The 16,144-nt window shown below is 27.6% G+C and overlaps 3 protein-coding genes across 3 annotated transcripts; 1 reads left to right on the top strand and 2 right to left on the bottom strand.

The window, feature by feature from the left end:
• The first annotated feature begins 842 nt into the window (after positions 1–842).
• LOC114179324 (uncharacterized) lies at positions 843–2,848 on the top strand. The gene is made up of 3 exons (XM_028065625.2): positions 843–1,328; positions 2,268–2,343; positions 2,449–2,848. Exons 1-3 carry the CDS (start codon positions 1,029–1,031, stop codon positions 2,571–2,573), a joined length of 501 nt encoding a protein of 166 aa, XP_027921426.1. The 5' UTR covers positions 843–1,028; the 3' UTR covers positions 2,574–2,848.
• A 1,337-nt stretch (positions 2,849–4,185) lies between these two features.
• On the bottom strand, positions 4,186–4,924 carry LOC114176914 (uncharacterized). The gene has a single exon (XM_028062115.2). It carries the CDS (start codon positions 4,839–4,841, stop codon positions 4,287–4,289), a length of 555 nt encoding a protein of 184 aa, XP_027917916.1. The 5' UTR covers positions 4,842–4,924; the 3' UTR covers positions 4,186–4,286.
• A 6,520-nt stretch (positions 4,925–11,444) lies between these two features.
• XYP1 (Bifunctional inhibitor/lipid-transfer protein/seed storage 2S albumin superfamily protein) lies at positions 11,445–13,150 on the bottom strand. Its single transcript, XM_028059796.2, has 3 exons — positions 12,710–13,150; positions 12,213–12,242; positions 11,445–11,802 (listed from the first exon to the last, which is right to left on the bottom strand). Exons 1-3 carry the CDS (start codon positions 13,050–13,052, stop codon positions 11,624–11,626), a joined length of 552 nt encoding a protein of 183 aa, XP_027915597.2. The 5' UTR covers positions 13,053–13,150; the 3' UTR covers positions 11,445–11,623.
• Between the last annotated feature and the right edge of the window lie 2,994 nt (positions 13,151–16,144).

Genomic DNA, 16,144 nt, shown 5'->3' with positions numbered 1-16,144 from the left:
ATACTTGTTTTTATTCTTAGGTTATGACAGCTGAACGCAATTAATAATATTACCGTTAAACCACTACTATAAATTTAATATATTCAATTATACAATAATTCATAATCCAATCCCTTTACACAGTTAGTTCATTTTGACCGGTTCAATTTTGAATTTCTTTCGTCTGTAAAACTTTTAAAGAATGACAAATTTTAGTGATTAAACATGAGTTTAGAGATCAATTTTCAGACTAATTTAAAATTAATGTCAAAATTTTGATAATTTTTTAGAATTATTTTATTTATCAATAATTTTAAGTTTATAATTAATATTCAAATTGATTATTATATTATAATTAATTATATTTAGTAACTAAAATCGATCCTTATTTAAAAAATAAAAAAATTAGTGTGTGATCTTTCAACCAAAAATACATTGCTCTAGAGACGACTTTTCATCAGAATACATAAAGGATATATTTTTCTAGTTTTCTCGAGCTAATTAAGCTGTTAATATTCTCTTACGTTAGTGCAGGTGAATAACTGAAGAAATAGTTAAACGTTGTAATCAGTATCCATTATTATAACTTTTGAAAACCGGTTTGATTATGCAGTCAAAGTATTGTTTTTTGTGGCAAAGTAAACACAAAACCCCATGTTCATTATGTTTTTGTCTAGTTTTTACCATAGTGAATCAACTTGCTTCTGTTCGATGTCTTTTTTCTTCATAGCAAAAGAAGGTTATGGTCAATTTCTTGGCATTAATCAATGACAAGGACATGTTTTTGGACCCTTGTACGTCCTATGTGTATGCATAATAGATAAATTGCCAAAATTGTTTCTACACCCACAGTAACCTATATTGTTAGCTAATGACACCATGTGTGTCACTGTCTTTCTTCTGTTCTTTTCCAACTCACAAAGCCAGCATTAGCATTGCAATAGTATAATAGTTGCACACTACACCCCATTTTTCTATTTCCTTCAAAACCTTCACAGATTCTTCTACTCTTCATTCATATCAGTGTTGTAGTAAACTTTTGTGTTGTGATGAGCCTGAAGAACAGTGACTGGAAAATGAGAAGAGGTTTCATGTGCCACTCTCAGGCTTCAACAGCTGTGTGCATGAGCACTCGTGACCCTCGATCTGTGGTTGTGCCAAAGAGGCTTCAAAGAACTGTTTTTCTTGATGATACAAGGTTGATCAACTATGCCAAGTACTCCAAACTTGTTGAGCCTCCAACCTCTAATCCAGTTCCAAAGATCAAGCTTAGAATGCAGGATCAAGATCAACCCAAAAATCAACCAAAGGACCTTCTCAAAACACACACAGATAATAATGTCTTTCAGGTTAGTTAGTTACTTTTCTCCTCAACTTCGTCAGATGCAACATGGTTTCCTTTTTTATTGAATTTATTATCTTGAAAATTTACGAAGTTTCATATGTTGCCCTACTTCATGTTTTCTGTCTTCACAACACCAATTTATCTGGGAAATGCAGTAAATAGTATATATAGTAGTTCAAAGTTTTAAATTTAAGTTATTGAAGCAATCTTCTTTGTGGGACAAAACTTCATATACGATGATCAACAAAGCAAACAATGATCATAAAGAACCTATATATGAAATGAGGGTAGAGTTTGGATTGTAGACTGATGTGATTCATAAATGTTGGTGTTGATGGCTTTTCAGCTACAGTTGCTATGGGGTCAACACAACTCACTAGAGTCTGATCCATTTTTTTTTTCCTTTAATTGATTATTTGTTATATTAAGAGAAATGTAGGACTATACTATACCAACCACTAGTGTAAGGTGGATTCAGCAAGGAAACAAATTATCTGCATTATTTGTCCTCCTAATATTTGTCATTTGCAGAGGTTTCAAGATGTCTCACATGCACATTACTTGACCCAGTCCCATGCATATATTCCACAGACAAAGCAGAATGATTATGTCCTTTTTATGCAAATGGGAATTTTATTAGGCAACAATACACATGAATATTGATGGTATTATCAGAGGCCACGTCGTTAAGCTTTGTCCCTTCTACATAAAATAACACTTGTATATAAAAAGCCTATTTTTTTTTTCCTTTCTAGTTCTCCAACGAGGAAGGTTTGTGTCCTAGACTCATATGGTCACACTCACCAATAAATTTTGAACGGAATAATGGAATCTCATATTCAAATCTCTTTATGATTGTATGTGACATACGATAACTCAATGTTATACACTTCACGTGTACTCAATCATATTTGAAATTTTATCATTGAGGTGTTAAATGCAGGTGGTTGTGATGCGGGTTGCAATTCATTGTCAAGGATGTGCTGTAAAGGTGAAAAAACATCTGTCTAAGATGGAAGGTATTTATTCATCAGTAATTTGGGGTTAAGCTAAATGAAAAATATTTTAACTTGAGGTTGTAGTTAACATATTTTTTACTATTGTTTTTGAACCTTCAATTTCAGGAGTTACATCATTCAGTATAGATTTAGAGTCGAAGAGGGTGACAGTGATGGGGCACATTTCACCAGTGGCAGTTCTTGAGAGTATTTCAAAGGTGAAAAGGGCAGAGTTATGGAGTGCTTGTTGAAGCACTTCATAGTACCTTAAAGAGCAACATAGAACACGCAGAGCTTGAGTCAAAAAGCTAGAAAATTTCCTTAGTCATCTCATTTGTTAACATCTTTATATGGTGGTGGACCTGGTGGTCCTCAACACAATAAAATTAGGGAATGTGAGTGACTTGGTTCTGGTGGTGATGTTCAATGACCATTTAATGGTATCTACCCATTCCACCTTGCACTTTCTTTTTCTTTTATGGCATTCTAATTATAGTGGCAATGCTTAAAACCATTGTGAGAAAAAGCTGTTTCGTTTCTCCACTTTGAAACTTTCTTTCTGTCAAATTACACTACTATATTTTGCAATTTCCAATTTTGTTTCCGTAAATACCAGAGAAAGATGACAAAACAAAGGTGTCAGTCTCATCATGCAATGTCTGTCTCGGTTGTTTAAATTGTCTTATGTCGAATACTATAATCACTTCTGCTCATACGGTTAAATAGACTTGTCGTAGTAATTCATCCGGTTACGCAGACTTGTCATAGTTATTCACCAAGGACAACTTTGTTAAATTTTAGTATTAAAATGTTGTCACTGCCATGCAGCATAGCAATTCATCTGCCCATACCTTTTATTAATTTAGTTTTTGACAGAGACCCTTTTTGGATCTAGTGAAGTAGTTTTTTTCCTAGTACCAAGGTTGTCATCAAGTTCTCACTTAAGCAATGGACCCATATGAGACATGAAGTGTAGTGTTATACTCAAAAAGTCACAAATAACACAAATAAATAGAATGATTGAAAGAAAACATAAAATGATTCAAACGAAGTAGAAGGAACATGCTATCCTTTGAGTTGCTTCACAACAAAATATTGTTTGTGACCAACCTCTCCATAACTACATTACATGAGAAATCACTAATGAGTTTCCTCTTAGTTTTTAGGACTCTGAAGATTTGACCACAGAGTGTAGATTTAACTTGGTTGAATTGAGCCTGTTGAATAATCCATTTAATATGTTCAGTTAATTTAGTTTTGAAAGTCTGTCAACAAGCATCTCTATAAATATTTCGACACAAATAATAAGAAAGAGTTTATTTTTTTCTGTTAAAAGCAGTGTTTTTTTTTTGAGAATACTCCACTGACTCTGCGAAAAATAGCAGTGTTTTTTTTAATATTCCCCTGACTTTGTACCAAAGTGATTATCAGTAACCATTGAATAAATTTTTTAAACTTGAGTTGGGTTAAAAGCATGGAATGCAAAGGAAATAGTTTAGTGGATATGCAGAGCAATTTGTGAATAGACCCATTTAAATAGGAAATTAACTGAACATTTCTTCACTTAACTACTAAATGAACTAATTGAACTTTTACTTCTTACATGCCTTATTACAGAACATTACAAGAAATTGAACTTATATCTGATATTTAAACCATCATATAGAAGTGACTGGCTTCGTAGAGAATAGAGAATTATAGAAAACTTGAACAAGTTTTAACTTTTTCTCTTTTTGTTTGCATACTATAGAAATGTAATGTATTTTTTGTAATCATCTACTATGGTGTTGAAGTCTCAAAAATTTAATTCAGTCACCAACTGCATAAAATTTAACCAATTAACGTAAGCACTTGGCAAGAGTATCAAAAGGAATTCATCTTATCTATTATATGTATCAGAATGATTACATGAAAGAATCAACACCTAAAACTAGAATAATAACTACATATATGGCTCAGGAAAATCAATGTCTGTCTTTCATGTTTTGTGTTCTCATTCTGGTAGCTGATGATCCTCCCTTTTGTCCCATTCGTCTACGAGACCTTGTCTTCACCTCAATCACCTCCTCCTGAAACGTACTTCCCCATCTCTCAAAATCACTACAAACACTAACACTTCCCCATCTCTCATCATCACTACCAGCACTCATGACTTTGCTTCTCAGACCCAATTCACTGTCGTACTGTTCTCGAAGCCTTGGATTGGACAAAGTCTTGTAAGCGGCATTCACCAGCACAAACAGCCTCGTAGATTCCTCTTTCATGGAAGGATCATGGCACACATCAGGGTGGTACCGAAGAGCCATGGATCTATAAGCCCTCTTAATCTCATCCGTTGTTGCTCTTCCAGGACTCACGGACAGTACCTTGTACAAGTTTTCTTGCGTTGTGGCTCTGCATGAAACACTACCAAACTTCACAGTGGAAACTCTTTGCTGTTTAGAGAGTGGAAGACCATGAGACTGAAAGGGCTTGCACATGCTTAGGCTTGAACTTGAACTTAAAGATAGAGCATCCATTTTTCTAGTTAATTGTATGTATACACCAAGCTATAGATATATTTTTTATCTGTGATGAAGATGAATGTGGAAAACGGATACGGAACTCACTTGTATTTATATCTGTGATGGTTGAGAAAGAGCTTAGGTGATGCTATGAAGAGGCCAGGGTGCTGCTTTGAACACGTGATAATAGCTACTTTATTATTTTACGTTGATTATTTGCGAACGTACGTTGAATATTCAAAGGAAAGTAAAGTATTAGGTTACAAACAAGACTTTTCTGACACAGCTTCGTGATGATAGGGAAGATGGGTATGATTGGTGTATAAAATATGAAGAAAGAAAAAAATGTGAAGAAAGTGTAGCTAGCAACCATGTTTGACTGATGCAATCAATGTGCATGTTTATTTTTGAATTTGGCACAGTCGGCTGGTAGGGTCAAAAGGGTGTGTTTTTTTCTTTCATATAAATTAAGGTATTATATATCTGCATGAAGTGTATATGGTCAAGCTTGAATTTTCGTAGTAAACAACTTGACAGAGACACATGTGTCGTATGGGTGTAATCAGGGTCGAGTTTGAGTTTAATATTAGTTAATGTGTTTGAAGAAGTTAAAAAATTCTCATTTGAAAATTATTTATGATACAAAACTTAGAAGAGTTCTTACATCGCCTGGCTATATTATTAGTGCAACTGTGTACTTAAGTAAGTTCAATTTATGCACAGTAACCTTCATTATTCAAAATTCTCACCTTATATAAAATTTTTCTTACAAATTTGTTAAAAATATTTACAAGAAAAAAAAAAATTATTATTTTTTTTAAAAAATTTAATTCGTAAGTAATTCTTTTGTAGATAATTATTTTTTATAAAATTATAAAATTCGTAAGTATTTTTTACAAAATTTGTTACGAAAAATATTTTTTACAAAATATTTTACAAAAAAATTGACAGTAATTTCTTGCAAATATTTTTTTATAACAAAATTTATAAATATTTTCTAAAAGAAATTCAAAACAAAATTGACAAAAAATATAAATTTTTTTAGTAATGATTACGTGAGAGTTTGAAATATTCCATCATAATTCATGCAATTTTATAGTTTTAATCATTTATTTATGTCCCTTATTTAAAAAAGGTATTTTGTCTAATTCTATTTAAATTATTTAATATTCAAAATAATAATTACAAACACTAATGTGTAAAAATACCTTCTTATATTACAAAAAAGACTTAAATTCTATTTTTTATTTTTATTTTCATTTCATTTATTATTTAATGTGATTTCCTCTCTTGTTCATTAAAGTTTAATTTTTTGTTAATTTGATTTTTTTTTATAATCACGTTTAAATAGTTAAGGCATGTGAATCATGCATGAGATTTTTTTTAATTTTAAATTTTTTTAATTTTTTAATTTTAAAAAATTGTCCGCTCATCAAGTAAGTTTCGTATGTTAGTGTTATGTGTTAGTTTATTGTTGTGTCAGTCTCTTTTGTTCAATTCAATCTCAATATTCATTATTTTGGTTCAATTTTGTCTAATTTCTTTTAAATAGACCAATTTTGTTTTTTTTCAAATTAAAATCAAATTTAATTTTTATATAAGTGTTATACTGATATTTTTATTACAATGGACATTTTTATTAAAAATTTCTTGAATTCAATTATAAAATATTAGATTTAATAATAAATTGAACATAATTCTTATATTCAATTATTAAATAGAATATAATTACTAAATGATTTAGCTTTAAATGTTAATTTTAGAAATATCGGAATAATTAGAATATTACTATTAGATTTATGTTTGATTTTTTACTACATGTAAAACATAGGGTTAGTTTAACAATAATTCTAGAAATATTTATGATTAAATTTAAGAATTTAAATTGAATTTCAAAAATATTTAATAAAAATGTCAATTTTAATAAAATCATCAACATAAAATTTATATAAAAATTAAATTTTTAGAGGGGCAAAATTGCTCGATTTATAAAAAAAAAAATTGAATTGAATCAAAATAATGAATATAGGGACTGAATTGAACAATAGACAAGAACACAATCACAAACTGATATGTGGATATGACATTGACACGTGGACAATTTTTTTAAATTAAAAATAAATAAATAACTAAAAATTAAAAATTAAAAAATCACGAACTAATACATATTGTTCACATGTCGTTGAGTATTTAAATGTCATTACAAACAAATGACCAAATTGATAAAAATTGAGACTTTATTGATCGTGAAAAAAAATACCACATTAAACAAACACGACAAAAATAAAAACCAAATAATATTTAAGCCTTACAAAAATTAAATTAGTTAAAATGAATTGTTGTAAAAAGAAACACAGTAGAATTTTTTACAATTTTGGAAACACTTAAATAACAGATATAATTTAAGAGATATAATATTTGATTTAAGAAAGAATCAATGAAGTAAACACTATGTTACATTGATTATATTTTTTTCTTTGTCTTAATGATTACACGTTATATACAATAAAGTTTAAAGTTTATATATAAATCTAAATTATGTTAGATAAATATTTATTATTGTGATTATGACAAACAAAAAATAGGTCTTCTTGCAAAATTGTTGTATTGTCCTTTAATTATTTTAAGATCTAGGTGTTTATTTGTTAATATTAATGATAGAATTAGTATGTTCGATATAGAGATAATTTTGTAAATTTGGTGTTGTTGTATAAATAATATATTTTTATAGTCTTAACTTTTGAAGGACTATATTAATATATTTTTTTTATTCTATTAATCTTCAATTGAATATTATTAGGAAATATCTTATTTTATTTGTTTTATACTACTAAAATGGGATGTTATAAACGTACCATTAAATAATGTATTGAAGTATTTAAAAAGTAAAAAGAGTATAATAGAAATGTGTAAAGATAAATATGGAATCAAAATTATAAATTATTTAAGTATTTTAATTTTAGGTATAGATAAAAATATAAGGTCGGATTATGTTGGCCCGTCATTGAAAAACAGGTCAAAAATAGTAGACCAAGTCGGTCCCGGGTTGGCCTGCCATTTTTTTAATTTTTATTTCTGATATATATATATATATATATATATATATATATATATATATATATATATATATATATATATATATATATATATATATATATATATATATATATATATATATATATATATATATATATATATTATTTCGAGCATATTTAATCATATAAATATTTTTTAAGTTTTTAATTAATCAATTAATAACTTTAATTGGATAAATTAAAATAATTGTTATATTTACATGTTGAATTACTCTATTATATATAATAATTGGAACTTAATTTTTAAGTGTCAATGATTTAAATTATAATATTATTGTATATTTACACTTATACAAAAATTAATATAGAAAACTTAATGTTTTAAATTATTTTTTATTTTAAAAATTAAAAAATTAACATAAAATTAAAAAATAAAATAAAAATTGATCAAAAACGGGCTGATCCACAAATTTGATGGATTAGACAGATCGGATCAAAACGGACTAGAGAGTTGAAAACTTCAATCCAGCCTATCCTTCTCTTAGCGGGCTGCGGAGCACGCTTTAACACCTATATTAATAAACACATTTCAAGGATATTTTTAATTTGAAGTTTTAATTAATATTAGGTTCTTATAATATTTTATTTATAGGTGAATCGTTTGAATTATATCTATTTTACTTTAAATTGTTATATATATTTTAATAGATGTTATAGATGGAATACATTCACTCATAAAGCTCCACTCACTCTTCCAGTTTTATGTTTGGATAGTTTCACTTTGGACACCCTAATATTAAGAATGCTCTTGGGTTGGGTTGGGCCGGGAAGGATATGGAGAAATGTATTATTCAACCTACTAAAGATTTTGCTGATAAAAGAAAACAAACAAAAACCTACTAAAGAAAATATCAAGATGTTGAAAACCATGTTTTATTTGAAGTTGTAATTTTCAAATATTAATCGAATTAACAAATAACATAGTCTTTACAAAAATTAACTAAATACTTCATTTCTGTCTAAAATACAAAATTAATAGTAGGTCTTTTATACTAAACTCATCACCTGACAAATAAAATTAAATTAGTTTAAATTGGATCGGGTTTAGTTCAATTATAAATAAAAATGAACCTATATAATTATATTGGATCAAATCAAGTTGGATGATTGGATAAACTCAATCCAATACACACTTCTTCGTATATTGCTACTCATTTTTTAAAATTGTATTTACATTTTATTAGCATTAATTCATCAATCAAATTTTGAATAAAAATAAGTATGGATATAATATTATTTTTTCTATTATTGCATATCAACTTTCTGTTTCCTCTGCAACTTAATTTTAAGTATATAATATTATAAATTTAATTTGTGAGTTAAATTTTATTTTAGCTTCAATGAAAATTGTTGCTCAAGCTCTCAATAGGTGGGCCACATGTTAATAGGGTGGTGGGGGAAGAAATGGGCCACAAAATCTTAAGCTTGTCATAGCACATCAGTTTACAATTTATATTCCAAGAAAAAAAAAACCTTCTTATATATATATTTGAGCATGATTTAACTTAAATTAGTAGTAGTCATTTCAAAAATTTTACGTTCTAAAGAAAGGATCACAGCTTGCTTATTTTTGTTTCAAAATACCCTTATCGCAAAAATTCTGAAAAAGGGTATTATTTACTGATTTGACTCTCTCCTCACTACAGAGAACAAATTTAATTTTTGAACGATAAATGAAATAATAATTATCAATTAAAAAATATATATTCGAAATTGACTTTAGAAAATATTTATTCAAATCATAATTACCTTTAGATTTAATAGGCATATATTTAATTTTATCATAAATTAAATTTATTCATTTCTAATTAATAATTGTAAATACATTTTATTTTCTAAAGTTAATAATTAACTCTAAAAGGTAATAATTCTAGTCATGATTAGTTTTAAATTATTTTGTTACAATTTTGGTTTGTTGACTTTGTAATCAGTAATAACAATTTCTTTTACTTTCATTAATTTTTGTAATTGACAATTTCAAGTACATTTTTTCTTCTGAAGTCAGTAATTCAGTTTAACTTTTGAATTAAAGTTATAAGAACAATAATTGACTTTAAATGGATAAAATCCATCACGAACCTTCTGTTTTTTTTTTAACTTTAAAGTTTTTAAAAATGAGTAACACTTTTTTAATTTGATGTAAAAATAATATATAGTTTATGCGGTGGTTGATTGAATGGACCACAACATTGGTGCCTCCAGAATGATGCCACAGAAATTTGTAGCAGCAACAATTATGAATAAGCAATTTGTTTTGCGAAGCACGCGCCGAAAAGCAAACAACAGTTCAATGCAACAACGCCTTTCTGCCCATCTAAAGCCTCGCCGCATGCCACCAATCATTTGCAAAACTTGTACAACTCACTTTCCACACCACATGCACTTCCTACACAAAATGTTATAAATATAAAATTGTTATTGTGTGAATTAAATTTAAAATTATATGTATTAAATATTATTTACTACTTTATAAAATGGATATTTTATAAATAAATATATAATATCCTAAAATATTAAATATAAATATGAGTCAAATTAAAATACTAATGCATCATAAAATACACCTCTTAATAAGATGAAATCATTTTAGACTTCAAAGTGTATAATAACTTCAATGTCTAAAAAACAAAAATATTAAACAGACACGTACATCAAAAATCAATAATACTTTCAAGTTACGAACAACAAAAAAGAGAAAAGATCAACTATGAAAATAGTTTCTCTAAAACCTTCAATTCACGATCCAATGGTCAAAGTGAAAAAGTAAATATACCATCTAATCTTCTCTCTTTTCCTCTCTAAAATACTACAACTTTTACGTACTCTCTCTTGACTTAGAAGACTTCTCAACACTTAGATTTAGTGGAACAAAATGAAGTTAACTGAACTTTGTAAATAAACATAAGCAAACTAGAACATTTAAAATGTCCTTCTAAAAAAAAGGGAAACACTGAAAAAATTTAGACTTCAAAATATACATACATTACCTGACATGTTCAAAAAATAGAGTATTAAAAACACTTACAAAAAATTATAAAGTAGATGAGAATCTCAACCCATTTTCATTGGATCGACTCATATCTCATCGCATTCAAATTTTATCAATTACATTTTTCCTATACGGCTCCTCTAAGAACGCAAACTTACAAAGATCCAAAATTTACATGTGAAAAACAACATCAGATTAGGTTTGAAAAACGTCAATGTTAAGTCAATCTATCGTCATACTGATCTAATCCAAACGAAACATGCATTTATATAACAGTACAGACACGAACACCAAACCATTTTAATAGGTGCTCCTTTCACAAACCTTACTCTCGACCAAACAACGAACTAGGACCCATTGTGTGCGTATACTAAATGTTTTTGCATAAGCGATTGTTGTGACTAAGAAAACCATAATTGAAAATAAGTCCACTGGAACTAGTGGTAGTGCTCGTACACCACACCATGTTATGACTTATAATATAAAATGGCACAAATAAAATACTGTAGGAACATAACATGACAAACATCAAACTGTGACATGAATAAACAGACTTGTATATAAAAGAAAAGAGGGTACAGTCTCAACTCAGGGAATGAATTTTATCTACCATTAAGTCAAACATAGAATGAGAAGAAAACCAAAATAAAACATCAAAAGTAATAATCCCTCATGTCATCTCTCTCTACTCTTAAAATGGAACCAAACTATTTTCAGAAGCCTGAGAATGTGGCCACCAATATGCCAACAAGCAAGGTTCCAGCAGAAATTGGGAATGATGCTGCGTTCCCTTTAGCTGGTGCTGGTGCAGGAGATACCTCACGTGCAGCACCGGAAGATGAAGCACCAGATGCTTTTGGAGATGGAGAAGCTTTTGGAGAGACCCCATTAGCTACAAAAAAAACAATGACTCAATTACAAACACCAACAATGTTCAAGTCTCACACAATAATCAAAATGGTCAAGATTTTTCATACAGCAGAAGAAATGCAGCTATGGGAAAGCATCAAAAGCAGATTTTTGTAAGTAGAAATAGGGAAAATAAGAATTCACAACTATGATATAATTATTGTTTACTTTAGATCATCATCATTCACAACACAACAGAAGAACAAACAAAAACTTGAAAATCAGATATGGCTCTTGTTTATTTAAATTAAGAGGCTGGAAAAAACAAAGCACGTGACCGCTTTGTAATCTGAAGCTTTGTAATCTGAAACGAAAATCAGCTTCAAAAACCACACATCAGGGATAAAAAGGGCATAAAGCAGGGAAAAAGAGTACAGTAAGTAGGTGACATACCAGGAGCAGCAGCAGCAGGGGCTTCAGACACTGCAAAAAAACAATCGAAGACACGGTTACTGACATGAATCAAGAAAGAGACAAAACTGCAAAAACGGGTGATATGTATGAAAAATGAGATCCATGTTCAACATCAAGGGTACACACAGAAAAAATAAAAACTATGTATCCCGGGTACCACCACCATCATCTGATGTAGCATAGGGTGATGTTAAAAAAATCGAAAAAAAGTTCAAAAATTGTGCTAATCCAGTCATAACATAAATAATTATTAACTCGATGTGTTTCTCGCTCGTAACACAAATGGCGTGACAAAGAAAGGCACCATGAGACCGATCCATCTCGAACATGCATAAAAATGAAACCTTTAACCAACCCAGAAGTCGAAAGCACTGATCTTTATCGAGAAATCTACCCTAACGAAAATAAAAACACAAAAGCAAAGAGAAACAGAGACCCCAAATGGGAAAAGGAAAAAAGTTGCAGAATTTACTCACATCCACAGTTGGCGACAGAAGGGGCAGAGACTTTGCATGCGGTGGGGAGAGTGGTGGCCTTGGTGACATTCAAAATCACACCAAACTGAGCACTGCTTTTGAAAGCCTCGCATAGGCAAATAGGGGCAGTTTTGAGCACAGACTTGAGGCCAGAACAGCATGTGCCCTCTGGCTTGGTGATGGTGCTGCCATTGGTGACAAAGGACAAGCAATCGGCCATGGTGAGAACAAGGCTTGAACAGTCTACAGATGGTGCTGGGGCTTGAGGAGATGATGCGCTTTGTGCTAGATCAATGGCGCATAGAGCCATGAAACACACAATGAGGGAGAGTTTTGATGCCATTTCTGGAGAGAGAAAAATGAAGAGATAGTGAGGAAATAGAGAAGTGAGAGAAAGGAAGAGTGAAGAGAAAAGGTGGAACACTGAAATGGAATTGGGGTGTGGGGAGATGGTTAAATAAGGTCACAACGGAATTCTGTTTCTTTTTCTTTCTTTTTTTTTTATTTAAAAAGGTTTCAATTTAAGAATTATTAGGAAGGTTGAATACTTTAAGAATGCGTTCTTCCTGTTGTTTCGTTTCTTTTGTTCTTCAAAATTGTTTAATTTGTTTCTCTATTAAACTCTTAAATATTACTTCCATTTAGAAATTATTGGGTATGTTAAATAATTTAAGATTTTGTTCTTTGATTTCTTTTCAAAAAGGACTATTAATATATTTAGAAAAGTTAACCTTTTAAAAAAATATTTAACAAAAAATAAAAAAAATATAAGTAGTAATTTAAATATTATGTTAGTTATTTTATATGAATTAATAAAAGTATTATTATAAAATTAAGAAAACATAAATTTATGAAAATTGTTTTTTAGTTCACATTTATTTTTTAATTTAATTCTTTAAATAATTTATTTTATATTAAAGTAATTATTTTATTAATTTTATTTTTAAGTAGTTGTTTTTTTAAGTTTAACTGTTTTTTTTTTAATTTGATTATTTATTTTTTAAATTTAACTACTTTTCTAATTTGAACATCTTTCTAATTATAAAACTGCCAACAAAATAAATAATGAAATTATAAAAAATAATTTATATTTAATTTTATGATTATAATCTATTATGTATTATCTTTAACAAAATATATAAAAAGAACTCTTTTGTGTTTATATGTCATAATATCAATTCTACCCTTTATAATATAATTATTTATTAAATTTTTTAAAATTAACAGTTACTTTTACCTAATTTATATAAAACTTTTTTTTCTTTTTTCTTTTTTTATATTCATTAACAATTAATTTTTCTGTTCATTTCACTTTATTTTTAATATTTCACTTCATTTATAATAAATATAAATTTATTTTATATATTAACTTAATAACATTATACTATTATCATCAATTCTATAGAATGCATATAAACAGACACGATAGAGTGTAAAATAGTAATATATGAAAAGAATATATAAGAAAATTTATTTTATTACACATTTTATTTTGTTGATAAATGTATTAAAAATTAAATTTTTAGTCGTCTATTATAATCTATTATCCGAAAAGAAGATACTAAAAAAAAAATTATTATACCTTTTATTTTATTGACAAATATCTTAAAGATTTATTTTTTAGTCACTTGACATTTAAAATTTATTTTTTATTCATTTATTTTACTTTTTAATTTTATTTATTTATATTTATTTTTTTACCGATGTGCATAATAAATTTTATAACTTCTACTTAATTAGTCATCGTATAAATTACTAAAAAATACCTTATATTCAAATAAGAAAAAGATCTTTCTAATATATTTTCAACGCATTTATTATATTAAAGAATGTCTAATATTTAAATTATTAATTTTTTATATATTATTTTTTTCTTTTGTGATATATATTTTTCTTAACATATTTTCAAAGTATTTATTATGTTGAAAAAGGACTTATATTTAAATTATTAATTTCTTTTATATATTATTTTTTTATTTTTCTAATATATAATTACTTAGTCATTTATAAAATTAAGTTTAAAAAATATATTTTATTTTTATATCTTAAGATTATAAAATTTAAAAATAATATATGTTTGTTGATAATAAAGTATAAAAATAATTGTAATAAAATAATTTTGTCTTCAAAATTTATTAGTAAAAAATTATATTTATCATGTTTATATTAAATAATAATATAAATATTCCTATTATTAAATATTATTCATCTTTTTAGTATGTAAAAGTTAAATTAATTTTATGTAATGAAAATTAACCTTAATGATCTGTACATAAAATTAGGAATAAAATTTTAAATAATTATATTTATAACAGAAAAAATTAAAATATTGCATTTAATAATTCATTTAAAGGATTAAAATACATGTTTGTAACGAAAAAAGTTACACAACTTAATATTGTATATAATTTTTGTTTTACTTAATAGTTTGAGGTTTAAAAAATATATTTGTAATAAAAAGAAATACATACTTCTTAATACTATAATATTGAAGCGGGGATGTATCGAACGGTGTAAACAAATGAAATGCTAGTATGAAACGCGTTTAACACACAAAAAATAGTTGATATAATTGGATTAAAAGAATTATATACATTCATGTTCAAAGTTCGATGACCAAATGTATAAAAATTTCAGACATTGATGAATTCCAAATTTGTGTCAAAGTTCAAGGACTAATAATATATTTAACCCTAATTTTAGTAGAGGTCTAATTGTGTTCACCTTGTAGTCCCCCATTTGAAATTGTTTTGTCGGTGTGATAGAGGTATGAAATGTAATATCTCCTTTCTTGGCTGGGTTATTTGAAATTTTTCAGGGTTGTATAGATATAGATTTATCTGTTCACATGGATGACTCACATTTTGAAATGGTGTTTCACCATGATGGAATGTTTGAGAGGAACGTGTCATTGTAATATGTTGGAGACTTAAGTATTTTGGCATGTGACCCAGACACTTGGAGCTACTTTGAGATATTGGGTATTTTTAAGAAAATGAGTTATGTCAATGTCAAGGAGATGTGGTATTCAGTTGGGAGAGGATCTGTTTTGGAAGGGAGCTTAAAATTATTGTCTAATGACTGAGTAGCATATCATATGCTGAATATAGTCACACTTAATGGTCAAGTTCACTTGTATGTTGTACACATAATGCACTTAATAAAAGTATTATTATAAAATCAGGAAAACATAAATTTATGAAATTTCCTTTTTTGAGTTCACATTTATTTTTTAATTTTATTCTTTAAATAATTTATTTTAAATTAAAGTAATTATTTTATAAATTTTATCTTTTAAGTAGTTGTTTTTTAAGTTTAACTGCTTTTTTAATTTGATTATTTATATTTTAAATTTAACTATTTTTTAATTTGATAATTTTTCTAATTATAAAACTGCTTAGAAAATAAATGAAAAATTATTATAATAAAATTATA

This window comes from Vigna unguiculata, chromosome 3, assembly GCF_037176805.1.
Source record: "Vigna unguiculata cultivar grain cowpea cultivar isolate G323 ecotype 2 chromosome 3, ASM3717680v1, whole genome shotgun sequence".
Classification (NCBI taxonomy): Eukaryota; Viridiplantae; Streptophyta; class Magnoliopsida; order Fabales; family Fabaceae; genus Vigna; species Vigna unguiculata.
The sequence above is the reverse complement of the archived record's forward strand: the minus strand, read 5'-3'. Positions and strand labels throughout refer to the sequence as shown.

Excerpts from the sequence above, each read along its gene's own strand:
- LOC114179324 (XM_028065625.2), top strand. The coding sequence starts at position 1,029 with ATGAGCCTGAAGAACAGTGACTGGAAAATGAGAAGAGGTTTCATGTGC. Across the intron at positions 1,329-2,267 it reads CAGATAATAATGTCTTTCAG|GTGGTTGTGATGCGGGTTGC; the intron begins GTTAGTTAGTTA and ends TGTTAAATGCAG. Across the intron at positions 2,344-2,448 it reads ACATCTGTCTAAGATGGAAG|GAGTTACATCATTCAGTATA; the intron begins GTATTTATTCAT and ends CTTCAATTTCAG.
- LOC114176914 (XM_028062115.2), bottom strand. The coding sequence starts at position 4,841 with ATGGATGCTCTATCTTTAAGTTCAAGTTCAAGCCTAAGCATGTGCAAG.
- XYP1 (XM_028059796.2), bottom strand. The coding sequence starts at position 13,052 with ATGGCATCAAAACTCTCCCTCATTGTGTGTTTCATGGCTCTATGCGCC. Across the intron at positions 12,243-12,709 it reads TTCTGTCGCCAACTGTGGAT|TGTCTGAAGCCCCTGCTGCT; the intron begins GTGAGTAAATTC and ends GTTTTTTTGCAG. Across the intron at positions 11,803-12,212 it reads CCCTGCTGCTGCTGCTCCTG|CTAATGGGGTCTCTCCAAAA; the intron begins GTATGTCACCTA and ends TTTTTTTTGTAG.